The sequence below is a fragment of the Camarhynchus parvulus genome, chromosome 1A, assembly GCF_901933205.1.
Source record: "Camarhynchus parvulus chromosome 1A, STF_HiC, whole genome shotgun sequence".
NCBI lineage: Eukaryota > Metazoa > Chordata > Aves > Passeriformes > Thraupidae > Camarhynchus > Camarhynchus parvulus.
In genome coordinates, this window is record NC_044586.1 from 48094871 (window position 1) to 48121742 (window position 26872).

The 26872-nt window shown below is 38.4% G+C and overlaps 1 protein-coding gene across 1 annotated transcript; it reads right to left on the reverse strand.

Annotated features, from left to right (window-relative positions):
• Positions 1-218: 218 nt before the first annotated feature.
• Positions 219-26872, reverse strand: FAM3C (FAM3 metabolism regulating signaling molecule C). Its single transcript, XM_030959698.1, has 10 exons — positions 26746-26872; positions 14646-14708; positions 10308-10412; positions 9165-9194; positions 8646-8769; positions 5989-6047; positions 4422-4472; positions 3852-3936; positions 1814-1940; positions 219-808 (listed from the first exon to the last, which is right to left on the reverse strand). Exons 2-10 carry the CDS (start codon positions 14656-14658, stop codon positions 719-721), a joined length of 684 nt encoding a protein of 227 aa, XP_030815558.1. The 5' UTR covers positions 14659-14708; positions 26746-26872; the 3' UTR covers positions 219-718.

Here is a 26872-nt window from a genome sequence, read left to right on the forward strand (position 1 = left end):
AAGCAAACATTTTCAAGTTAAATACAAATTCTTCCAAGCTGCTTTTAAATATCACACATACTATTTACATATTTACCTTAGTTCATCCCCTAAAGATAGAAAAAAAATTCTCTTGTGCTTTTCATGGCATATCTGTGTTACACTATCATGTAGTCTTCCTTTGCTGATCACTCAGTTTTGATAAGGGATTACAAAATAAATTTTTGGAGCACTTGGTATTAGAACAACCAAATAGTTTTAATAAAAATTGATGATCCCATTAAAAACGTAGAGGATAAAAAAAATTAAAGCTCCTTATTAATGTATTACTAAAATCTGCAATATTCCACCAAGTTTACATAGTCACAGCAACATTGCACTGTTAAGAGGACAGTACATTTGTCACAATCTGTTTATTGTCCACATACATTATTTATTAGCCAGTTATCTACAAGTATTATTTACCACAGGCAAACTAAATACTGTGCTTTTAAGAAACCTGCATAGAAATGATTGGATGTTTCTTTTATTTTGGACATATTTACAAAAAGAATTTCTATGTGTGTCAGCAATAAATAATCCCAATATTCAAAATGTCAGTGCTCATGCACACACTGACAAGATGGCTGCATGCTTTAAAAATAATTTTTACAGTACAGTCTCCTTCATAGCCCTCTCTCTAATAACAGCAGAAAGTGCATTGTCTTCCATATTCTTTTTCCTTTTCTTCTGTTTTCATTTAATCTTGCTTCTGAGGGATACAGCCTTCCATCTCAACAACTTCTGGCCAGCCTTCATACTTGTTTGTGTCCTTGTTATTCTTTATATGCTATAAATAGAAAATATCAATCTGCTGTTAACGTGAAGTCATTTATCCTTTTGCTTAAACTCACAGCTTTAAGACATGTACTTCTTTTCAGGCCACAGATAAAGAAAAAACATTACTAACTTCTTGTGCTTTGAATCAAACATAATCTGTAAGTATTCACCATTTAAAGTAACTTGCCCAGACAAGTGTATGGTAAAAAGTTAAACCATACAGGGGAAATATTTTTAAATTTTATCATAGGTCTTTGCTTAGGAGGAGAGAAGCAAGGAAATGACCAACTGCATTAAAGCATGAACCACTAGTTAAAAATAAATAAGGATACTAAATTTACAAGGCTATGAAAACAAATATAGAGATTTGAAAGAACATTTTATTTCTCCACCAAACAACCATCTACAGACAGGTAAGACATTATTGCCTCCAAGAGTCTGCCACTGTTTCTGCACTTAGTTTCCCCTGCCTTACAAAGCTAGCAGAAGAAAACACATCCTTACTCTGCTAGTACAAAGCTGCTTCTACCAGTGATTAAAGGCAACATTGACACATGCTGAATTGTAACACCTAAACTATGGGAATATATTCTATTTTACAAATTTTGCAATGGCAGCAATTTGAGAGAGGAGCAAAGCTAACAGCTGGGAACACCAACACCTTAACTACCCACTGATCTCTTGGACGTTCACCATTCTTAGCACATCTAAAATACAACTTGGGCAGAAAGTTTTGAATTCTTCAGGTTAATTTGATTCACTAAAAAGATCAATAATCTAATTACTGGCATAGTAAGATCTACACCATATAATTTTGTTTTTCTTATTTATGAGTCATCAAAGAATATTTTTTTTTGTATGTTTAACAGGAGGAAAAGGAAAAAACCTGAAAATAAGACTGTGTGCCAGTACTGCAATAGATACCCATCTTGAACAAATGCATGGCACTTATAAAACATGCTATGCCTCTATTAATGCAAGCTGCTAAATTCCAGGAAGTTAAAGAATCACAAACCTGTTCAAATGGACTTTTAGTCTTAATTCCTTTCCCACCACAGAAGACCCAGTTGTCCCTGAAGCCAAGGTTAGTGATGGATGTGCTTCCTAATTCAGCGATCAGTCTCCGTGCTTCCTCGTTAAGCCTTGAACAAACCAGAGAAGTTCATATGTGAATGAAATACATGCCCTTAGAGCTTTCATTGCTCAATGCACCAGTCTGCTTTGATTCTATTTAATATACTTTAAGTCAGTCAATATTAGGCAAGATCTATCTCTAAGAATCAGGTAAGGCTGGTTCTGAAATCACCTGATGCAAAGAGCGCTGCTCTTCCATACTATAATCTCAAGGAACCAGGATATAAACCTAGCACTACATCAACAAAAGCCAAGAGCCCTCTCCTGTGAGAAGTTATACATCTCAAGTTCTCTTAGCAGTTCTCCAAGCAACCAAAAAAGTCAGCCTTTAAAGGAAACATTGTTTGCAGGCTCAAGTTGAAGTCTAGATGAAGTAAAAGCTATTTTAGATTACAAGAATGAAATTAATATCTGAAATAAGTTCTCATCTGCTTGGGGCAGTTAACTCAAAATGCAGAATGCTGCCTCCAGCATGGCTCAGTGCCTGTAAACCCAAGCAGGATAATTTTAGTATCTGAAGGAAAACAGTTCTGTAGGATAAGATATCATTCCAAAATCTCCAAATAGCAGCTCTTTATTTCTTCCTTTAAGTTACTAAATGTGCCTGGTTACTAAACGACACAAAATTTCTGATTACTTCTAACTATTGAGATATGACTGTATGACTCACTTTAGCCAAAATTATGAAAATTATTAAATACTGTGCAGGTTATTTGCCCAACCCATACTCCAACTTTCTCCATCAGGGCAGCTTGATTCTTCACAATTTTGTTTCCAAGAACCGGCATTTATGTTTACTATCAACTACCAGTGGTAGCTGTAGTATTGTCAGAAAGCAGTAGATCCTGTCTGTCGGCAAGACAAGGCCAAATACAACTTGTTTAGCTGTATTCTATCTGCAAACAAACTTTCAGAATCATCAGCTGTACATGCTTACTGAAGCAAAACTAACCCTACTTATTATCTAAAATTTCAAAGAAGAAGGAGAGGAAGGTAAAATGTAAAGTAACAAAACAAGTGAACAGAACAACAGAGAGAAGAAGCAACCTTGGCTAGTACCCCAGTAAATTACTTTCTTCTTTTCTAAAAGCAGTGAATGTAAACACACTGGACTATTTACTGTAAAGATTGCACGCTGCAAAGTCAGGACTTAATCATAGGGAAGCTGCTTCTATATCAAAAATACAGACAAGTTGTAGAAAAGAAATTGAACCAAAAGAGGAAAAAAAATGTACAGACCACATTAACAAAAAAGTTAATTATTAGTAAAACAACAGAGGAAAAGGAAAGAAGTTTCCATTTTCACTGCGAGACTGTAATACGTATTTGACAGTAATTTTTGTTATCTATTCAAACTGACCCAAGTTGTGAAAGTTGGAAGACAACGTCTCAGGAGGCCTAAACCCTCTTATACTACATCTAGATTAATAAATTGAATAGATTTAGGGTGAAACAGTAAAACACTCAGGCCAAAAAATACAAGGTTCACATTACTAACTTCTGTGACTTTAAATGTAAGGATACAGGCAAGGCTTGATGGGAAAGGTGTCTGCCATCCTGTAACTACCAAACTGTCTTGGAGTTGATCTGAAGGAAGTGCTGGATGGAACAGACACTTTCAACCAAAGTATGCTCTAATAATCATGTTCCTATGCCTGGACCTATCTAAATTTACTAGCCTAAGACAGAATGAGCCATCAGCAATAGAAAAATCAGCACACCTATATCTGCTTAGTTTGAGTTTGATTTCTGTTGTGCCCAAACCACATCTGCATTATAAAATTATTAAACAGTTCCAAATCTGTCATCTTGGAAGGACAAAATCTTGTTAAAAGTGGTTGTGTGATAATGTATTTTTTCAGTATATAACAGCATGTCAAAGTTTAACCAACATTTGCTGCTTAAAATCAATTACATACTTGGTTGCACCATCATCATATGTTGCCATTAACACAATTGTTCCATCCTGGATGGTCTTCAGAAATTCAATAAGTGGTGCTACATCTGAAAAGAAAGAGAACATAAAACTGTTTAATAATAAGCAACAATTATGTATTCAAACATCTGCAATGTCCTTCTTATATAAAAGACATTACTTTTAAGAATATTTGTAAAGATAATATATATTTATACATAGAATATATATAAAATTTGTAAATATATCTTTATAAAAAGATGCAGACTGAGAGAAAGCGAAAATGCATCAGAGAACTCTTATTTTATAGAAAGAGTTTAATCCTTATTGTGTAAAGACATAACCACAAATGAGAACTACCCTGGAGAACAAGTCTGTCTGATTAACCACACCCTTCCCGCCTGCCTCAACTACTTATGTTTCTTTAAAGTTGCACTCTCCTCACAATTACAAAGGTAGAGGTGAAGCACTCCCTTAACTATCACCTTAAAACACACAGCAAATGGAGTCTGGACAAGAAGGAAGAAAAAAAGCACATTTGTTGTTTCTCTCTGACCAGTGTAATTGCACCTACCTCCTCCCCACATGTCAAAGAACTTAGTATCTAATAATTCTCCTGTTTTACCTGAAGGAAAAGAGAAAAAGAAACATTTGGTGCCATCAAATATAGCCAAAATTATTTTACAGATAACATGCCCAACTCCTCTTATGCTCTTTCAGACAAAGTGCTGCAGAAGACACTAGATAAATGAATTCTAACATCTCTTTTATGGAAACAGTACAGTGGTTTGTGAAAAAGTACAGGGAAAGGTAAAAGGAAAAAAGTGAGAAGATCCATGGAAGTCTTGGAGGCCAGGCTGGTTACAGCTTTAAGCAACCTGGTCTAGTGCAAGGTGTCCCTGCCCATGGCAGGGGGTTGGAACTGGGTGATCTTAAAGGTCCCCTCAAGCACAGACAATTCTATGATTCTAGGCAAAATTCTGATTTTGCTTCAAGTGGAATCTAAAATAAATGAAAACACCCACAGGCTCTAAAACCAACAAAGAATATTCAGGTCATATATCTGCCTTTTTTTAAAGTTGGTTTTGCAAAAATAGACAGTATAGCTATAGGCTGCCTTTTGTGCCATATGGAAAGTCACAAAGATTAAAATTAGACCCCATGTTTTGCTATAGACTTACTACTGTAAGTAGATTTAAACATCCAGAATAAATAGAAAAAAGTGGACAATATAGTATATCTCATCACCTTTTCTTATTATGCTGTCTACAAAGGAGTTTTGATGGAAGGTGGAGTTTTTTTCAACATATACATTCATTAAAAGTTTGGAAGACAGAGAGAAAGACTGGAGCTATAAAATACAAACATAGGTATTTTGGTTTTGAACAGATGGAGACAATTTAGGAAAGCAACATAGGATTAGGAAGTATTGTTCAAGTTGTGCTTTAGATGGTATAAATCTGAGTACAATCTGCAAATAAAAGGAATTTCTATTGCAGTGAATGACAAAGTGCTATCTCAGTGCTACAAGGAATCATTTCCTACACATTACAGACAAATGTGCCAGTGCTGACATTCAGTTCAGCTTGCAAGGTAACACAGCTAAACTTGTTTAGTTTTAACGAAAATGACAAACCCGGTACACAATTACTTAACAGGATGCATTTATGGACAAAGTCCATAGACCAAATATACTGATTCAAGTGAGGAAATATTGAACTGGTCTTTGTGTGTAGCAACAAAACTATTAAAGATGCTAAGGAAGTTTCACTGAAAACAGAGCAACAGAAGAATGCATTCTACAGTATAATTAGTGGTGGCAATACACAAGGTCAAAAGAAGTAGCATCTCATGTCTTTCTATTTCTGCATTAGGAATTTACATGATGTATCAAAAAGACAGTCACCACCACATTCCACATTACTATTTTTACAATCCATTTTTAGAAACAAAAATGCAGTGAGTTTTTCTGCTTTGTAACAAGGTGTCAGTGCCAATATCTGACATTATCTCAGTATAAATAAGCTGAGTACTTCCTTTTCTCCTTGGTGCTTGCCTTTCACCATCCCATAGTATTTCACCTTAAATTTCAGAAACAATTTGAAAATGAAGACAATCTGCCCACTTAAAATGTCACTTACCATTGACCAAGGCCATATTTATTCCTCTGCCAACATTATTTTTTACTCCACTCATTAAACTGCAACAAAATAAATACTTTTAATCAAGCAATCTTCTGATGTGAAGTATTTCTTTTTTTTAAATAGGATCAAGTTCTAAGAGAGACAGTTAAAAGACCACATGTTCATGAGTACTTAAATGAAGTAAAATCTCCTTGAACTAATCTGTGTTCTTAAAGCACCACTGAATTAAGAATAAAACATCAAGTATCCCCAGCTGTATTGATTTAATTTGATTGCTTAATCATGGTTTCAAAGTACATCTGTATTTTAAAAGTGCCACAAAAACAGTGCTGTTCATGTAGTTATATTATTAATGTTTTAAAAAATAACCAAATATTAATTTGTGGAGCTCAACACAGACACATAACCAACATTTTAAGCTTTTTTTTTTGCAAGCACACAATGAACAAAAATTATTTAATGAGTTTAAAAGCTAACAAATTATGAAAACTCATTCCTGCTGTCCTCTCTTGGAAGTATGAAGAACACAAAGTAATCAGAAAAAGAAAAACCTTTTTGCAACTGTGAGTTGCAAAAAAAGAGCTACTCAAGAGGAAATACACTTTTTTCAGAGCTCTGATGTATTACTTTGTACCCTTGAGACAGCTTGTGCATCATCACAAACACAACAGGCTGCAATGCAACAGCTTCCCATAGGAGGGCAGCCCTTCATCAGTTTTAGAATTCTACCACGAATTTACAGTCTACAAGTTAAGAGCTTTGGAAAAAAAAATAAAACCTCTTATGAGCAAAGCAGGAGATCATCGAAAATCAATCAAATTTCCTGGTGGACACTTAGACAGACATGACCAGTTCCCCTCTGAAGGAATTCAGAAAGATGTTTGCCAAGGAAAGCTGGACTTTAGAATCCAATATCTGTGTATTGAAGTGCCCACTTACAGGACTTTTTCCAGCAACTACTTTTTTTTTTTTTCATCACTTTCTTCAGAAAAAGATCTAGTAGAGGATTTTCCTTTTTTTGGACAGAAATAGAAAAACCTCTTCTTATTTAAACAGTCAGCAAGACATTAAAACAAAAAAAAAAGAGTCAAAAATCCCAAACAAAACAACCCTACAATCCTGAAATTAAAATATTACTTGCATCCCCACAACTTTTAATCATTGAATCAGCTTAAGTGTTCACAGATATTAAGCTCCCTATATTAAGCAACCAGAATGAGACAGCAGCATGTTTTGTAACACCAGCAGAAATACCAGGCTGAGATTAGATCAGCCTGCCCAAGGTCACCCAGCAAGTCACCAGGAAGAATGGAAAGGGAAGGAGCAGCCTGCAAGAGTGGAAAGGGAAGGAGCAGCCTGCAAGAGTGGAAAGGGACGGAGCAGGCTGTAGCCTCTGGGTGTCCAGGTGAGCTCCTGCTGAGCACCTGCAGCTCCCCAGCTACACCGGATGCTCTACTGCAAACTGACTCCCACACCAGCCAGCAAGCATGAGCTAAGCCAGCCTTACACAGGAATGCTACTTAGTCCTAAAAAGAATCTTCTCTAAAGATCACTTGAGACTAGCCTTACAGTTACTTTGGAGAGTAAAGTGATCTTCTTTTTTTAATACATGTATTATCCTAGCTATGTGGGGTTATTATCCTATTATGTGGGGTTCTGCTGTTCACAGAGAAGCTGCCATTGGCTCTAGAATTCCTTAGCACCAGCTGCTGTATGTGCTGTCTGTACTAATATACTGTAAGCTGAGAAACAGCTAAACTGGAGTAGCTTAAATGCAAGTGGAAGGCAAAAGTGTTAAGTGTGACTGACATTTTAAAAAAATCTCCTTCCAACAACACTAACATTATGTCTTTTCTGACATGCCACCTGCAAAATCAAGTGCATTAGATTATGTTATAGGAAGCTGCACACTTGGGTTGTTCCTGCTCATTATCACCCAAAGAGGAAAAACACAGTCTAAAACTAAATATTAATATTCCCATTATGGGGGTTTACTGAAAAGTACTCAGTTAAATACTTTATGCACAGTATTACTGATAATACTGTGTCAAAACCACAGTATTATCAGTAATAATTAAAAAGAGGACTTCAAACCAAACTGTGTCTCAAGCAGTTGTTTTCCTCATTTCACTATTGTATGAATTTATTAACTTCAGCTACTATCAGCACAATTAAATAACTATCAATCATTAAAATACTATTTTTCCCTTTTGAAGACAACCTTAGAAGAAAAGTAGAAAATATGTTCTGACATTGGTACTGAGGAAATACAGTTTAGAAGATTACTTGCAAAAGACAATACAATTATTCACTGAATTACTATTAGAGGCACCAGGACAGGTTACTTAGAGACAGGTGTGCATCTGACTTGACAAAGGCTAACTAACCCTTAAGTCTATAAACCTGAAACAAAGTGCAAGCTATCTTGCATGTATTACAACAACATAAATTTCTGCATTTACTGCAGAGCATTAAGTATGCTTCATCAGAGATAAGGTTATAATGCAACCTGACCTTTTCATGTCACAAACTTTGACATGTGTTTTTTCGCATACTGTTTGCAAAAAAACCCTGATTTAAACAGCTGATTTTGTGTGCAAAGTGATCTAAGTATTTGAAAGAGACATTTAGAAACAACAGGCAAAAATACTTACACATTATCCTCTACACAAATTTTAGGTCCAACTACATTCGCTGCTCCACTTGACATTTTGAATGCAAAATGCTTTTCAGGACAAGCTTTAGAGATCCCACACTTGTATCTTGGAGGTTTTGTAGCTTTCAAAAGGAAATAAACCAAGATTTTAGAGAACACCACAGGTAGGCCAACAGACAAATACATTCTGAAGGAATTCAAGGAAGACAGCAAACACAAATGCTGTCACATCTGTAGTTACAGAGCAGTTTAAAATAACCTAAGCTCCTGAAGCACATCATTATTCCAACTTCTTGTTGTCACCCTGCTGCTTGCTCTGGCACCGTCATCAAAAGCCACAAGCCAAAACTACAAAACAGACTTTACCAGAAATTTAGGAAAATCAGGAGAAGAGGAAAATTAGTTTCTGATTGCATTTGAAGTGTAATTAAGACTTTCTTAACTATGAAAATTCATCAGTCTTTCTGTTATTAGCAAAAGCAAGGCACAGCAGTAATACATGCCTATGAATACTCACAGCGTGCAGCTGCATCCAACGCTGATCTAGCTAAAATGAAAAAAGAAAATTTTACAAGATGTTACTATTAAAGTGTCATTTGCTATATCATATCCAATAAATGTAAAATCTTCCTGTACCCCTATCTAAACAGGCTGGGTGAAATGAAGTATCAAATCCACCTGAATATTATGCTGCAATAAAAAACAGCTTTTATGCATTAGCAGAATGAAAGTGATTAGGAATCCCATTCAGAAGCACTGCTTTCATTTATGGCTCTTAGAGAACCATGGAGTCAAAAACCCACAGAGATCCAAAACCTCTGAGAATACATGGAGCTCAGGGGATTGAAGCGAATTAATTCCCTCCTTACAGCTTCACTGGGATGGACTTCCTTTCACCTAAACTGGAAGCCTGCAGTTCAGATGTATTTCAACTCAGCCATTCATGACTCCCTTTCCTGAGATATGAAGAGACACAAGTGCCCCCACCACACACACACCTGAATGACACCTGAATGACACCTCTGTCTCAACAATGATTACTAGAGATGTCTCTGCTGACTGCTTCGGACGGCAGCTCACACTGCAGTAATACAGAGTTAAAGAACTCCAGCCATGTACCAAACATTGTTTAGGAGTTTTTTTGGTAATAAAAAGCACCTTGAAAGAAAATTCTGGTTCAAAATAGACTCTGAAATTTGAGGCACCTCAACTGCTAATCTTTATCTGCATAACACATCTAAAATGTTTTGATTACTGCACATTCAACTTAACACAGTAGCATACCTACACAAGAGAAAAAAAAAAACCCAAAACAAATTCTAAATCTCTTTAGCAGTAGTAAGAGCACACATTTCCAGAAACATGATTCAAGTCACCTAATTTATTACTCTACACTAAGAATGCATTTCCACTAAACAAACAACAACAAAAAAAGCAGGTAAAATTATGTATCCTTGGCAGACAAAAAAAAAATCAAAATTATTATTATTATTTCATACAGAAAATAATTTAATACACATATATGTAAAAAATAAGCACATCTATTAAAGATAAATTCAATTCTTAAATTGAAGAGCTCAGGCAAAACTAACATGATATTCTTGATAAAGGCTCAAGTAAATATTAATAGATGTCCAGAGAAAACAAAGCCATCACTTACCAAATATGTGTCCTAAGTTTGCATCCATTTTTATTTCAAACACTTGAGATATGACATAAAACGTCAATAAAAATATTGCTATGACTACTACCAACTTTGCAGCACCTGTTAAAAAACAGAAAATATTTCAAAAAATTACCTGCAAATGGTAACAGTAGTTTACCAAAATTAGCAACATGAGAAATGTGTATCAGATTACACTCTGGGGAACTCAGAAATAGGATGATCATTTGTGGACTTACTAAACAGAATAAATCTGAAAAAAGGGATGGATATTATGGATGGATATTATAATGTAGTATGGATATTATAATGTAGACTGCAACTGCATCAATCCATCAGGTTATGCAATGCACTCTGGTTTTAACTTTCTCTACCTCCATGCATTCTCTGACACTCTAGTACACCAACTCAGCTCAGCAGCCAGGAGAAACCAGACTTCCATAAAAATCCAGTTTAACCAAATGAACTAAGATGATCTACCTGGCTGTTGTCCAAAGGCTGTTGTCCAAAATTCCCACCTTCCCCACTCCACTTGCGTGTTCTTAGCCATGAGTACCTGGTTCTTCACTGTTCACAAATACTGTGTTTCCCCCTGATCTCAAATGGAGCCATCTCTGTTTTAATATATGGCCCAGACTGAGTGATTAGGGATCTGTTTATATACTGCAGCTTGGCTACTATGGTCAGTCAGCTCTGAGTGTGACATTAAAAAAACCAACCAACCAAAAATCAACAAAAAACCCCCAAACCACCAGCCAACCAGAAACAAGCATTCTCACTTACTTTTCAAGAAATGTATATTAATGACCTTCAGAAAATAAGTTTGATAACTCAAAGCCTATTTTAAAATAAGTAAGGAAAAGCAGTACCTCTCCTGTCTCCCTTTTAATATACTGAAATAGGCAGTTCTAAGTTTTACAGGGCTAAGTTTCTGCAGTGCTGAGTGGCCAATCTACTTCCTGGGAGGAGAGCTGTAAGCACACAACCACAGCAGCTTACACCTGAAATGGAAATGTGATACAGCCACAAACCTCACCATTTTTTAGCATAATTTGCAGTACATTTTTACAGAATACTCCACTCTTAAATGACTGTAAAATACTGACTAAAAAATACTGACTAAGAGTACAAGGCAGGCGAGGAGGCATCTGATCAACATCCTGCCTTCCTATCTCACCACAGTATATCAAACTGGTTGGAAGAATCAACCTTAAAGAATGCTTCTTTTTCTCAGATTGCCAGCCAAATCCTTTAGAAAAAAACAAACTTATATACTCCTGCAGATCTCAGACTGCTGCTGTGACGGGCTGCTCAGAAAATCTTAAAATAGACAGATTACTCAGCCTTGAGAAGGATGAGAGATGCTAATCAACCCTCCCAAAAGGCTGAAAAAAGATAAGTGGATACAAAAAGAAAAGCAAGATGAAGAAAGATACAAGGGTTTTTTACTTGTAGTTTGGTCTTTTTCATGTGTGAGCACACACATTATGATGTAAGAAAACACAGGTGCAAACCTAGCTTAAAAATATTATGCTGGAACTCCAAAGACCACTGCACTTGAAAGGAAGGGAACCATGTGCAAGCACAGGAGAAACAGATGATCTCAACATATGTTAAGAAATGGGGTAAAGGCCTTCCAAGCAACACTGCTTAAAACCATAAGTGGTACCAGATTTTGGAATGTGTCATCTAGCAAGTGGCATTTAGAGTGCATGTTTTAGTATATAGGATGTGAGATGAACAAGAACTCAGTCTGAGGACCAACCATCCCCTCTACCCTGTATTCTGAGCTTTTCAACTGAACTGCAAGTGCTCCCTTCAAAGGAGCAGTAAGAAATCTCCTAGAAGGTTCCTTAAGCATTTGAACCAAAACTGGCATGTTTGCTACAGGTGAAACATCCTGTAGGAACTGCCATATCTACCTTGTGGTTTTTAAAATAAAAAATAGCTAGATGGAAGGGAAAAAAAAAACTTAAACATGTGTGGAAAGTAGTTTTCCAGATGAATCAGGTACTCAAAAATTGGAGCATTTTCCAGTTCTTTATCAGTTTCACTTTAGCAGATTGCTTCCAGTTATACATACTGTGGTTAGTAAAGCAAAATTAGGAGTAGTGACAAAAATTGTATGCATTAACAAGCTCTGGAAAAGGTGCCATTTTCTTCTAGAAGAGGCAACAATTTCTCCTTCTGCAAAATAACGCTGTAACTACTGATAAAAGCGCAATGCACCAGAAAGTCAGATTTATTCCATTGCTACACAGGCTATTCTACTGTGACAAAATGTCAAAAAATGGTTTCTTTTAATGTTATATTAGCAAAGATCTTATTTTTATAACCACCATCCCTTCTGTCAAGTAAAATGAGTTTCTTAAAGCCTGTACGACAGTAACTTAGCTCTATGAAAAGGCTCTTACAGTTTTCAAACTCCCAGCAACCATTAAGAAAGTTTCAGACACTTAAAACAGCACAGAGCAATTTTAGTGAGGTGGGGAAGTGGCTTAAGACAACCCTTTGCCATTTCCTTATTTCTTCATCATCTTACAGAAACAGCAGCCAAAATATGTCAATTCATGGCAGCTTAAGCAGTCACTGCAGATCAGCTACAGCATTTTAACAAGGCGATTGCTCTTCCACCATCCCAATTCCAAAGTGAGTTCCATTAAACACCAATAAAGTAGAACAGCAATGCCTGTTATGCCAGTTAAGTGAGGTGTCCCCTGACAAAGTTTGATGAGGATACCAAACTCAGTGGAAGGGGGCATGTCTAAAGGGAGAGCCAACCTGCAGGAACACCTGGATAGGCTGGAGGAATGGGCTAACACTACCACCGAAGTTCAACAAGGACAAGTGTAAAGTCTTCTACCACAGAAATCATAACCCAGGAATAAAGAACAGACTGGAATCTACCCAGCTGGGGAGCAGATCTGTGGAAAAGAACTAGGGGATTCTGGTGGACAACCAACTCAATACAAACGGAGGGTGCTGGCAAAGAAGCCAACAGGATGCTGGGCTGCATGAACAGGGGCATCACCAGCAGAGAGAAATAAAGTCATTATTCCTCTCTGCACAGCACTTGTCAGGCCACACTTGTTACACTCCCTTCAGTGTTGGACTCTGCTATTAAAAAAAAAGAAAAAAGACAAAGATGTGGACAATCTAGAGACAGTCCAACACAAAGATAATCAAAGGACTGGGAAGCCTGCTAGATGAGGAAAGGCTGAGACTGCTGGGTTTGTTCAGCCTTGAGAAAAGACTTACAGGAGAACTTAGTACCATGTTCCAGTATTTCAAGGGTGGCTACAAAGAAGATGGAGACTCCCTTTTTGCAAGGAGTCACGTGGAAAACAAGAGGGGTAGTGGGTACAAGTTATTGTGAGGAAGATTTCAGTTAAACACAGAAAACTTGTCACAATGTGAACAATCAGCCATTAGAATAATCTCCCCAAGAAGTGGTGGACTCCCCAGCACTGGCCATTTTAAAATCTTGCTGGACAGAGTGCTGGGCTAGGGTTCAAATTTTAGGAAGTTATAGCAGCATGAAAAATATAGGGTAAAATACAGCTGCTACTTCCTGGATGGAAGGAATGCTGTGAGCATGCAATCCACAGCAATTCCATACATACACAATCTGCAATCTCAAGCACGTGCTAACAGGTGAAGCAGAGCAGAAACACCTTGGTCAGCCTCTGTTGAAATCAGACAGTACTTGGTAGCTGATAAACCTGCACAGCACCTGTCAGCCAAGGGAGACAGGAGCAGGTACCTTCCTGCTGAACCGGGAACTGTGGTGAAATCACTCTTCTGAGGTTCTTTGTAACTTAATTGTAATGTTAACTCACAACATCATCCCAAATGATTACCTGCCTTCAATGTATGACCACCCCTCACTGAGCATGAGCTCTATATTTTATTGACTCTAACAGTGTCTATATTTTATGTCTCTAACAGTGAAGCAGGAGAATTTTACACCAATGAGTAACAAAAGTATGCATTACCAGAGTCACTTAAGAGCCACCCAAATGAAAAGGAAGATCATTGAAGGGTCCCCATAACAGGACACAGATTAGTCAGGCACAAGGGTCTCGGCTTTCCTGGTGGGCTGACAGACTAATCAAACACTAAAGGTTTGGGGAAATCACCACTTTTCACATGAGAGCTATATTGTCTAGATCATGCTTCTGACAAGAAATGTCAGACTGACACTGCTTGAGATCCCTTTCAACCTGGTATTCTATGACTCCACGACTTTAAAACCTTATTGTCACAACTTGTTACTGTTGTCCATAGCAGTTGTCTCATGAATGACTGAAGTCTGATTTTACAGAGCATACTTACCTGCTATTCTCATGTTTAGTGTTCAGCAAGCTAATGACACTATTGCATTAAAGCAGCAGCCACCTATGGGAAACAAAAAAAAAAAATAAAAACAAAAACTAAAAACCACTTCACCATAATTACAGCCAAAAAAGCACTTTTGCGATGAGCAAAAAACCCCATAGATTTTCTAGTCAATAAAATTAATGATGATTGTTCTGAATACCTATTTCTTAACACCCATGGTTAAGGGAAGATTTAAGATGGATTTCTGATGTCTTGATTTCATGTGTCTCTCCACAAATCAAGTGCTCTGAAAAAACACTTATTTCATCTAATCCCCTAGAAATTCAGTTTAACTTTCAGTCCTTCAATTTGTGACCTAAGTACTTATCAGAGCTCTGTCTAAGCAGTCTTTAGTTTCCTAAAGCTATGTGGTAAAAGTCAACAACTCCACCTGCACTCCTTCAAAACCCTACCTGCTTCTGGGTGCAAGTTGCTATTCGGCAACACAGCATAGCAAACTGTGCTTTGGAGAGAAAAGATTTAAGCATTTTGGTCTCTAGGATACTACAAAAACTGCATTCAATGGAATTGAAAGAAGGTCAACACTTTAATCTCTGCATTATAGAAATGTAACAACACATTTGTCCCTCATAGGTACAGCCAGAGGAATAACATTATGGTCAACGATGACAGAAGCACCAACCCTAGTACTCCAATTATTTCAGAATAAACTGAAAACCACTCTAAGCAAACAGTGCCTAAGCATCCACAAGCTTCTTGGGAAGAACATGTCACCACACAGAGTCAAAGTGGGCCACAAACTCCACAGGCTCAGAGGAAATGCTCCTATCTCCTCCTCCTGCAATGCAGGGCGCATAGGCCACACCAAAACTGCCCTCCACCTGCAGAGCCAGAGCTGCCCCTGGCTCTGCCCCACGCTCATGCTCAGCCCTGGTGGGCCCATGCTGCACTGAGCCTGGACATCCAGCTCGACTTTCAACAAGATCCCTGAATCAGGGGATTCATCTACACTAAGGCCACATTTGCAAACATGCAATCAGCTCTCACTCTAATCCAAGCAGCTGTGCCAGACCCCCATCACAAAAGCTATGGCAACCCTAAGCCTCTGCAGTCCTATGCCGTGACTGAAAAACATCAAAAACATTATCTTAGAAATTATTAGAAAAACTGCTGTTATTAGAAATGCAAATTATTTGATGACAAGCACCAAAACACCCACGTAGTTCTTGTGGTCTATACTAGGGAGAAAAAATTACTATTATGCAGAAAACCTTTTGCCTTCACTCAGTTCAGTATCTTCAAGTCAGTGATTTGTGTCCAGATCCTCTTTGCCAAAGACTCAGTCATTTTGCTCTATCCCTTCAAGTTTACAATAAAATGGTCAGGAGAGAAATAAAAAACCTGCAAATACAGAAATATTTCTTTCTGTTCTATTAGAATTTGAAAATACTTATCATCTAAGTTAAAAGCAGACAAATACCTTTGAGTGCTAATGCTGTGCTGTAAAGGAAATCTCACAGCATATTATAGACCATAATATATCCCTTTAGCTGTAGCCATAAATATATCTCATATAATAACCTCTTTCAGTGAAAGATAGCATTTATCTGTCTTGTAAAAAGGCAAAAAAGAATCCGTCAGGGCAGAAAAACTCATTTTATTTCAAAGTCTGTGAACAGAATTATTTTAGGCTTCTTCTTCCAGACACCCAGAAATATATCAATGTTACAATAAACACTGGCTGTACTTTGAACAGCTACAAGCTTTAAGTCTGCACTGAAAAAAAGAAGTTTCTTTCTTTGTTTTACTCTGAACAAACAAACACATCATGAATTCAAAGCATGAAAACAAGAGTATGAACAAAACCAGAAAGAAGAATCTAAGTGAAACAATCACATGACCTAACCTTGACTGCTTTTATCCCAATATCCCCTTTCACCTGTCTCAGGGATCATTATTTGCTGCAATCAACAAATAAGAATATGCATTATTTAAGTGTGGAATGTGTTTTGATTTAGAAAAAGGAAAAATGAGTATGCTATGCCTCAACCTGAAAGGAATTTTAAAAATTTAGGGATTCTTTTCCTAAATTACAGTATACTGAAAAATCATGAGGTTTGATTTACCAAATAATACAGTAGTGCTACAGTACAGACAAGTGTTGCACAGCACATTCCAGCAGCAGGAAAATAATGTATGGACATCAAGGCCTTTCCTACTTCCTCTTGAAGTATTTCAAGACAGAATAGGAATAAAACAGGATAAGCTGTGAACCCTTATAAATGCTTATGGACCATTACTCCACATCTTCAGTATCAGACATCATAACTGAAACTGGAGAACTGATTAGAAAATTTGTCTGGAATTTTTAATACTGCACATTTTAAGATCATTTAAAAACAAAGAACACAGGATCACAACTGAGCTTGCTCAAACTCAGATACACAAAAGCAGTACCAACAACATTCCTTTGATTGCTTTAGAAATGGGCCAAAATAACCCAAACACTATTTTTCTCTTCTTTGATGTAATATTCCATCAAGCAGACACAGGAGAATTAGAACCTAAGTATCCTCCTGAATTATGAGTGCCAAGTAATACAAATAATCATTTATTACTACACCATTCTCTATCAGGCAGTACAAAAAGGCTCCCCTGTACCACTAATTAGAGACTGAGGCAGGATGTGCAGCCCATAGCAGGGCTGACAGGCAGTGTCCCCACGAGTACAGCAGAACCCCATAGAGATGCAAGGGCCAAGGAAAACACCACAAAATAGGCAACAGACAATGTCAACATCTTCAAGTTGCAATGTAAAATGGCTGGGTTTGGGAAGCATTGTGTGATTTAAATATGGATTTTCTTTTTCTTCAGACTGTTTTCTTAGCACGAAACTTAAGCAGTTTTTCAGTCACAAGGTCTACAACTTGGACAGCAGAAAAACCAAAAAATTCTCTTGTGCATCAGTGCCCCAAAAAGTTATCCACAAAAGAACCTGAACAGGAGAAGACAAGAAATTAGAGGTTATAAATCCTTCTTGAGTGCTGGCTATGTCATTGTCCAGTTCCCTGCATGGAGTTGCACATCCATCCATGCAGAAAAAAATTATTTATGCTGAACACAAACTACTAGGGAGAGGATATACGAAAAGACAGCTCTGAGCCAAAGTCACTGATTGCTTTTTTCTGCATCCTTCTGTATCATAACCCCCAAGACAGTCTAAAATGCTCTCCATAGGGCATAGAAAACAGTAGGTTACAAAAAAAAAAGGAAGAGAAAAACAAAGGGCTTTCCCCCACTCTGCTCCACTTGTGTGCTATGACATATTCAACAAAAATACAAAAAATTTAACAGATAACTCCACAGAGCTACTGCATGTCTTTTTCTTCATACCTAAACTAGTTTCAATAAGTTGACCAGCAGATGCTTGCTTTTAAAAGTAACCTGTGTCTCTTGAGGGAACCCTGCTAAGTCCTTCCTGGAGGAAGCTTATAACCACTTTGTTTAGGAAAATTACAAACCTATAATCCTTCCAAGCAAATTATCATCACATTTTGTTAGAGGATATAAAGTTTCTAACACACCAAGATGAGTTCTTTCTACATTCATGTATCAGACAGAGTGGTCATCATGCAAGTTTCCCTCCTAGAATCATTGTGCAAGGGGAAACTGCATTGAGATAATTGACAAATTAACAGTTCCTATGAATCCTGCCTCACTGACATAACACTGAATGAAATGCAGATTTCAGTCCCAAGCTGAATGCAATTCAATTTGGGTAATTCTTTATCAGGCTTTTCTCAACACTTGTCCAGAGATGGTGCCACGGGACACACTTCACTAGGGCAGGAGCACAGCCTCTGCCCTACTTACCGTGCAGAAAGCTGTGGCCACTTGCCACAAACTTTGGTTTAAAAGGCGTTTCAAATACAATTGTAATTAATGTTTTGAAGGATGATAATGCAACATGTAGATTAGTCTACTTCATTCCCAGGATAATAGTATTTCCAGTAGCAACCTGGTAACATGAGTGGATTATGCTTACAAAATGGGCCCACAAAAACAAGCAAAGATGAGAGGCAAGAATTTAGAAGGTCAAGATTATCTTGAATTCTGACCTTAGCCGATTAGGAAGAGGTCCCAAAATCAACAACAATATTTAATAAAGCAGAAAGTAATATACTCCAAAATTGACATCAAGTGCAGCAAAATAAGCAGCAGCAATGGAAAAAGAGATTACAGCAGCTCTCTAATATTGGGGTCAACAATGTCGTACTGCCACAAAAGTGTAACTGTTCATTGTGAACTGCACTGATAGGACTGCTGTGTATGGAACAAAAAGCAATTACTCTGCTCTGCCTAAATAAACAAAAAATACCCTGCTCTATGTGCTATCTTGACTTTTAACTGGGACCCATGTGCAGTTTTTTTCTAAGTCTATCTCAATGCATAATCCCCAAATGGAAGAATCTAGATAAGAATTACATGACCTAAATAAACCAACTAAGGGATAAAAGAATCAAGTCTGTTCTGCAAGGAACTGTGAAAGAGAGAAGTCAGGATCAGACATCTTTATCTCTCATCTTCAAGGTGTAATTCTAAATTTTTACAGAAATAAATATATATATTTAAAAACACTATTATTTATAGCAAATCTAAAATAAATATTAAAGACATTATTACTTTAAATATCTGTTCTTATAATTAAAAAAATGCTAAGAATAACTGTTCTCAGTATTCTCTGGCTGCTGCTTACCTATTTGTAGTTATAATAATAAAGAAAAACAACCTTACAAGGATAAACAAAAATTTAAAAGGAGGCTGTAAGTCATCATAAAAGTCTGGAAACAGAGAATTTTTCTTAACACAGATACAAGTCTACAAGCTGTGAGCTAATATCCCCTTCAATATTAAGCCTGCATTTCTATACTATTACATGCAAATCTGTACTCAGGTTATATAATATTAAACATGTGGCAGCCTGAAATGCTTGCATTCAGTTCAGGGTGCAATTTTTCCCCCAGATCAGGAATTAAGTGTTTGTACACTTTCTAGCAAGGTCAAATAATGTTATACCCGGTTTTGTATATATCTGCTATTTGTTAATATAAGCAGCATACACTATACTGCAGTTAAACAAGTATTCAAAATTACATAGCATCAAAAAACAAAAAAAACCAACCCTCAAAAAAATGCCCAAAACAAAAAAAGCAACAACAACAACAACAACAAAAAAATCACTTGAGCTTTTATTTTATTTCCAAGACTTCAGTAGATTAGGACATTGTCTTTTTTGGTGGTTTTGGGTTTTTTTTAGCACAAACTGCATTCCTCAATGATTAGCATGTGCATTTTATTCCTGCCAGAGAACAGCAAAAAATCCTTCAAACAAACAAAAAAAATTAGCTTTTCATACCTGGTAAATATAATCAATGAAACAACAGTGTGTTTAATCCAGCCTCTGTTGATAAGATATTTCAGTGTGTTATGTGCAAGCAGTTCAGAGCAGTGGTTTTTTTTTACTCAATATTACACAGTGAATTAGATATGTCAAGGACAGCATTAGCTATTCTTATGTGACTTCTGCTTTTAAACCAGTGGTTCTGCCAACCTGGATTATATGCCATGGACAAAAGAGCTGAGACACTCAAAATCACTTAAGACTATTTTGTTTAAATGCAGGATGCATTTTCTTACCCAGATTGCTTACTTTCTAGGCTATGAATAGTTTTACCAATATGTTTACAAAATTAATTTAATTTGAAATTAGTGAAGGACACACATGGAAAAAAAATTATATCTTTTAAAAAGTAAATAGTATAACTCAATTTTATTGTAAAATCATGCACCATTTGTGTCTTCTGGAAATACAGGCTATGACCCCAGTAGTTGCTCCCTACAGGTAGCACTCCTACATCCATACAAATTCTCTGAGGTTCTGGCAAAACTCCACACAGAAAAAATTAGAGACTCAGGAATACATATCTTCTTTCTCCTTTGTGACAAATAGTACCATGAAGTAAAATTATTAATTTCTTATAAAAATGAGACTTCCTATAAGAATCATGTTCTTCCATATACATATCAAGATCTATCTTGGTATTCTAGACAATGGAATCAGACCCAAAGGGTTTGCTTTTAAATACAAGATTTTATTTTACTTCTATTAAAAGACATCTACAACAAATGAATGTAGATCCATGTAGGAAATTAAACCCAAGCTTACTCCACAATTATAAATAGATACTCCAGCTACTGGTACATGTCCTGTGTTGTGACTACCACTCTGTGGTTTCACTTTTAGCAAAGGAAATACACATGAGAAGCAGCATTGTGCTGGAGTTTTTTGAAACTTAACATGCAAAACAAATCTTTCCAAATGACGTGTCAAATCACTGTCCATACAAGCTTTTGCTAGCGGCATCAAGCCAGTACTTTCACCTTAGGCAACACACACACTAGCCAGCCTCAAACACTGAAAAATTCTTCTGAATCCTGAGAAGCTGAGATAAAAGTACTAAGGCATTCATTCTTCCCACAGAGAATGAAACTTAACCCACATTCCTTCTGCAATTAAAACAACAAAACCAAACCAATCCAAGAAAAAAAAGCAACACAACCAATCAACAACAAAAATATTTTAGCCTTATAAGCACTCAATCCATATTTTGAAGACTCTTCTCAATTGTTACAAAAATTTACTGATCCATACAGTTAAGAATGTGATTTACAGTCCCTAAAACCCACACTATTTATATGTGATGAAGTAAATCATACCATTGCTGCTGACATATCTATTGAAGAGAATCTTAGCTCTGTGTTTCATGGGGTTGGATAATATCACATATGGAAGTTCAGATAGATAAAGTCATCAAGGACAAATTGCTGAACTTCACTCACCAACTTACTTCTCCACTTCATCCCAGCAAAGTACATGCTGATCTCATGAGGAAACTCATGGGGGAAGGTACTCCCCAGTGACAGCCACGGCTCACAGCATTGTTGGTGTCTCTAGTTCCTCTAGTTCTAAGGGACACTGGAATCCATGCTCCACTGTGGAGCCCCTTTTCATCGACTCATCTCCCATGTGAGGTAGGATTTGGGTAGGTTCTGGCCTTTGCAGGATGAAAAGAGCACGTCACTGGCTGAGCAGAGCACCCAGCAGAGAAAGCACTGCATACCAGCTCTGGGAAGATGGGCAGCAGCGGCAGCCTCCACACACCATGCTCTGCCTACAGGACACTGCTAATGGGATCACACTGCACATATGAGACTGCTGCTGGTGCCTGATAACCTCCATGTGCATGAGGCACCCCGAACCAAAGCGCTCCTGTGGTGCAGGCAAGTCATTGCTACTGGTCCGTAATAGCACTGACAGGCCGTCATTTGTGAGTGATGAGGTGAAACAGACTTAAAAATGGAGAGGAAATCAGTCAGTGACACGATTCTTAACAGCTCTAGAGTGACTCACCTCCTCCTACTGAAGAAACACAAAACAGCCCCAAAACCTGTATTTTCTAGGTTTCTGAGCATGAAGATATCAGAAAAAAAATCCACAATCGAAATTTTGGCTAGGTGCAATCTTACAGCAAGCACTATCAAAACCATAAGCCGTATCTGTGAGGAATAATTTCACAGGAAAAAAAAACCCACAAACCTAGGGACAATGTGTTCTTTTTAGGTATTATATATTTACATAATTTGTACACTTAATATTTACTTAACAACTGGTATTTATCTGCTAACTAAAATACAGCACAGATATTTTCTATCCCTTGAGATATTATAATCAAAGCATCATCATGAGTGGGGAAATCTAAAATTATGCTGCATAGCAATTCACTGTATGTCATTACCTATGTACAAATTTACCACATTAGGAACATATAAAATCCTTTGAGGAACAGCATCCCTCAGTGACAGAAAGGTGCTTATTACAGTGACCTTACCACTGAGACTATGCACAGCTGACACAAAGATGCTACTATGCAACCACTGCAAACTCTAACAACTCCTGATGGGATCCCCTCTGGATCAAGCTCTTTTAAGAGAAACTATCTGTTACAGAAACTCCTTTAACAAACCTCTGCCTGAATCAACCCAAATGCAGTTCCAAAACCATTCACATGTTACCAATACTCAGCTGACCAGCAAGCACACAAGCAGCCATGGCAGGTCCATCAACCACCTCCCCTAGAAAGCGAAGGCTGATCCAAAGCAGAATTAAGTGCCAGGGTCAGCAGCTTTCTAGCAGCAATACTAGCAAATATCAGCTTAAACATTTGTGAAATGATGACTCAAAAAACTGATGATACCAAAACAGATCAAAATAAAAAATAAAATAAAAAACCTTTGCTACTAGGAGATGGTTACCTTTTCCTTAGACAAAAGACAACTGGAGAGAGGGTGGGAGAAGGGAAGGAAACCAGCCAGCAAGTCTTATGAATAAAGGGGAGACTGTAATGAATTTCAATGTTAAGATTTTAACTGGACTGCCATGAGACCTAGCATGTATTTGCACAGGTAAACATATTGTGCAACTTTCTGCCACTAATACTGACTCAACAGTAACATCAAATGCAGGGCAAAGTTTGCTCCAGCAGCTCCCTCTGTCCTGATAGTCTTACAGAGTCTTACAATTCCACACTCTCTTGGCACTGAGCATATGTGAGGCCAAGGCTGGAAAATGCTACGGTGCAGCTCAGTCTGCAAATTAGGATACAAACTCTTTCTGTATTATAAAAATACAGTACTGTATATGGGGAGCAAAAATAGTTGAACAATTCCAAAAGAGTAACTATTGTTAATGTGACAACTTCAGTGTGATTGAATTTCAGGAACCTTGGGTGAAATACCATTTAATATAGTGATCCACCACTTATTATAAACATCAATGAACTACTGAAGAAGGATAAGATTTTTAAATTGTGGATAACACTGAGACACAAGCAGATAGAAACAAATTACAGGGTGGAATTAGAGTTACAAATTACCCAGAAAAATATTCATTTATTTATTTTAACAAAAAAAATCCTGAAGTCCTCTCAGGATGCATATACCCCCTAACAAAAGTATGAGGAGGCTGTGTTTGGATTTATGGTCAGTCACAGAATTTTAGATGATGAAGCAAGAAGCCAGGGGCACCTATTTATAGGTTACAGATGCTTAATCTAAGAAATACTAGGAAATGAGATTTCAAGCAGCAATACCAGTTCAAAATTACTTCCTCATCACCCCTCTATTGTATACTCATGCCACAAGACCTGAGGTACACATAGTATTAGGAAGCATGAAAATTGATAAGACAGGTGAGCTCACCTGCCAGGCTGCTCAAGCTCACATGATTTTGCCCACTAAGGAAACTAAATGTAGTAAAAGAGAATATAACTTTAATAATAGGTTAGAGGACAACTTTCAAGACTGTTGAGAGGCAAAGTGCAGCAGCACTGGGCTGCTAGTTTTGCTCGCCTATGTCATGATCTCACTGCAAGACTATCAGATTTCTGACACTCATGTAAATTACATTTTTTCTGAGAATTTATGTACAATCTTGGATTTAGAACAACGTGAGACTTTTCAGATAGAGCCTCCTAAACTGCAAAACAATTACAATAATTCCAGTAGTGTTAACAGCAAAACAATTGTCACAGGCCTAATACAGCTGGCTACTGGCAGGTAAAACATGGAGGTTTACAATAATTATGCCTCAAGTCCTACACGGTCTCAGCAAATTTTAGTGAAAAACTCAGAAGTGAACACACATATGACTTAGATAATGACTCATGGACATACTGATTAGTGATATACCTTGAAAGACCTGCAGCCATTACACTCCCATGACAATTCCCTGACTTCACTGGAACTACAAGTTTAGAAACCAGAACCTAAGTTCTATTTGAATAACAAATTCTCTTTGATCAATTTAAATATTTAAGAACAAGTTCTCCACGTCTGCTGTGGAATCATTTTATGGACACCTAATCTTCAGGCTGCAATATAATTTGCAAGTAGACAGGTATTTTTGCACAGTATCAATCCATCTTATGATTTATTGAAAAAATTAAAAATCTGTTTCCTGCGTGTTAGTATTTCCCCCAAAACCCTGAAAAACAAACATTCGGGAATTCACTTTTTAAATATTAATTTTTCAAAGTTCCACTAGAATTTTAGGCTGCGTACATCATCCCTCCCCTCTATAAGCACTAATAGTTCTCATTAAATGTGGGCGGCCACTCAAAGAGGTACAGTCGGTGGCCCAGTGTCCAAGCGACTAGAGCAGTGTGCCTCTGAGGTTGGTATTGGGATGGTGATTCGACACTGACACAGGTTTGCCAGAGAGGTGGCAGGTAATCCATCCCTGGAAACGCTCAAGGCCAGGTTTGGATGGGGCTTTAAGCAACCTGGTCTAGTGGAAGGTGCCCTGCCCATGGCAGGGGGGTTGAAAATATAGTCTTTAAGGCGCCTTCTAACCCAAACCATGTTATGTAGAGCACACACGCCCTGAAGCACTCAGACTGCGCTTAGAGAGGCTGGACAGGACCTCATGGTTCTATGAAGCAACTATTATTATCGATTTACTCCGATTATTATCTCTTTACTCCAATTATTATCTCTTTACTCCAATTATTATCTCTTTACTCCAATTATTATCTCTTTACTCCAATTATTATCTCTTTACTCTGCATTCTCACTGAGTGAAGTGGTCAGGACTTTTGCAAAGTGATGGAAGCAAGGGCCTGAAACCAACAGGTGCTTCCACCGTCCTGCAGGGATTAGATGCTATTACATGACAATAGCAAGCTATTAGCTTGCGAAGAGCCTACCTGCAGGCTTAAAGCTAGTCACAAAACTTGTTTTGCCACACAAACAACTATGCAAATCAACGGTTCAAAAAGATTTCTTCATACTTAAAAGAAACCCTAAGGGAAAATATGTGCTAATGAAGATACTCATACCTTGAGAAGTTTCGAAAGATTTTAAGAAGAGAAAACAACATGACAGTCATTAGGTAGCTATTTCTGGTGCGGGTCTGTGGTTTTGATACTTTTTCTAAATAACTCCCCAATTAGTATTAAATAAATATTTTGTTGAAAGAGAGGAGCAGTCAGCGGCGTTAATCAGTAAAGAGCTACCACGGGCTCCAAGTCTGTGCGGCATAGCAGGCCACGTAGAATATTAAAATACCTGGTATATGCAAAGATCTTCACCCAAGGCTGGAGTTATTACGTTGTGATTTAAACTCTTTTAAATGTGAGAAAATGGGAAAATAAACAAATCAGGGGAGTTACATAGCCCCTTAGTGGTTCAGCCAAACACATGACTTAACATATGGTAGCATTTATCTAAGAGGAAAAACAATATATAATTTCTATATGTTTCCCTACTTCAGCAATTCAGAGGCCAGTAACCAAAGGCACACAGGCTGCTTCCACAAGTATCTCCCTGCAAACACCACATCTAACTTCCTTAGGAATTCAGAGCTGCCCTCTGTAACGATGCATTTTAACTAAACAAGAGCTGAGCCCTACAACTCCCGGACCAACAGCGTCCGCGGCCCCGTACTCCACAGACGGAGCCAAGGGACCACCACCGAGCAGCAGCAGCCCCGCGTTTCCACCGAGCTGACTTTGTGTCGGCAGGAAGGGGCTGCCACGCTGCCAGCGTTTCCCTCATTTCCCTGGACCGGGCCGTCCTGCCGACCCGACCGCCGCCGCCTTCTTCTCCTCCTCCTCCTCCCCCGCGGGCCCCGCCGCCAGCGCTCGTGCCCCGTCCCACCGCTGCCCCCCGCCCGGCCCTGACCCTCTCGCCGAGCTGGGACAGCGGAGGACGGGACGGAGCCCCCGCCCTGCGCCTCACCCGGCTCTGACCCGCGGCCCCGGCCCACCTCACCCTGCCGGGGCGAGAGGGGATGGGGGAAGGGCCGGGCGGCCCGGGGAAGGGGCTCCGCCGGGGAAAGCCAGCAGCGCAGGCAGGGGCGGGCAGCCGGCGGCCGCCCCGCGCAGCGGAGAGCGATGCGCGCCCGGGCGGCGGAGCCAGCGGCGGCACACGGGAGGGGCCGCCCCCGCGCAGCCCCGCGGAGAACGCGAGCACCTACCGGGGCTGTGGGGCGCGGACGGGTCGCGCAGCGTCCCCTCGGCGGCCGCGCCGCGCAGGCTGCCCCGGCCCGAGCAGGAACCCAGCGGAGCCGCCGCCGCCGCTGCGCAGCCGGAGGAAGGCGCGGA

What these genes read in the sequence shown, in the direction of transcription:
- FAM3C (XM_030959698.1), bottom strand. An exon ending in GTTGGATGCAGCTGCACGCT is followed by an intron (nt 8,770 to 9,164) that starts GTGAGTATTCAT and finishes TCCTTTTGAAAG; the next exon opens with CTACAAAACCTCCAAGATAC. An exon ending in ATTTGTGTAGAGGATAATGT is followed by an intron (nt 6,048 to 8,645) that starts GTAAGTATTTTT and finishes ATTTTGTTGCAG; the next exon opens with TTTAATGAGTGGAGTAAAAA.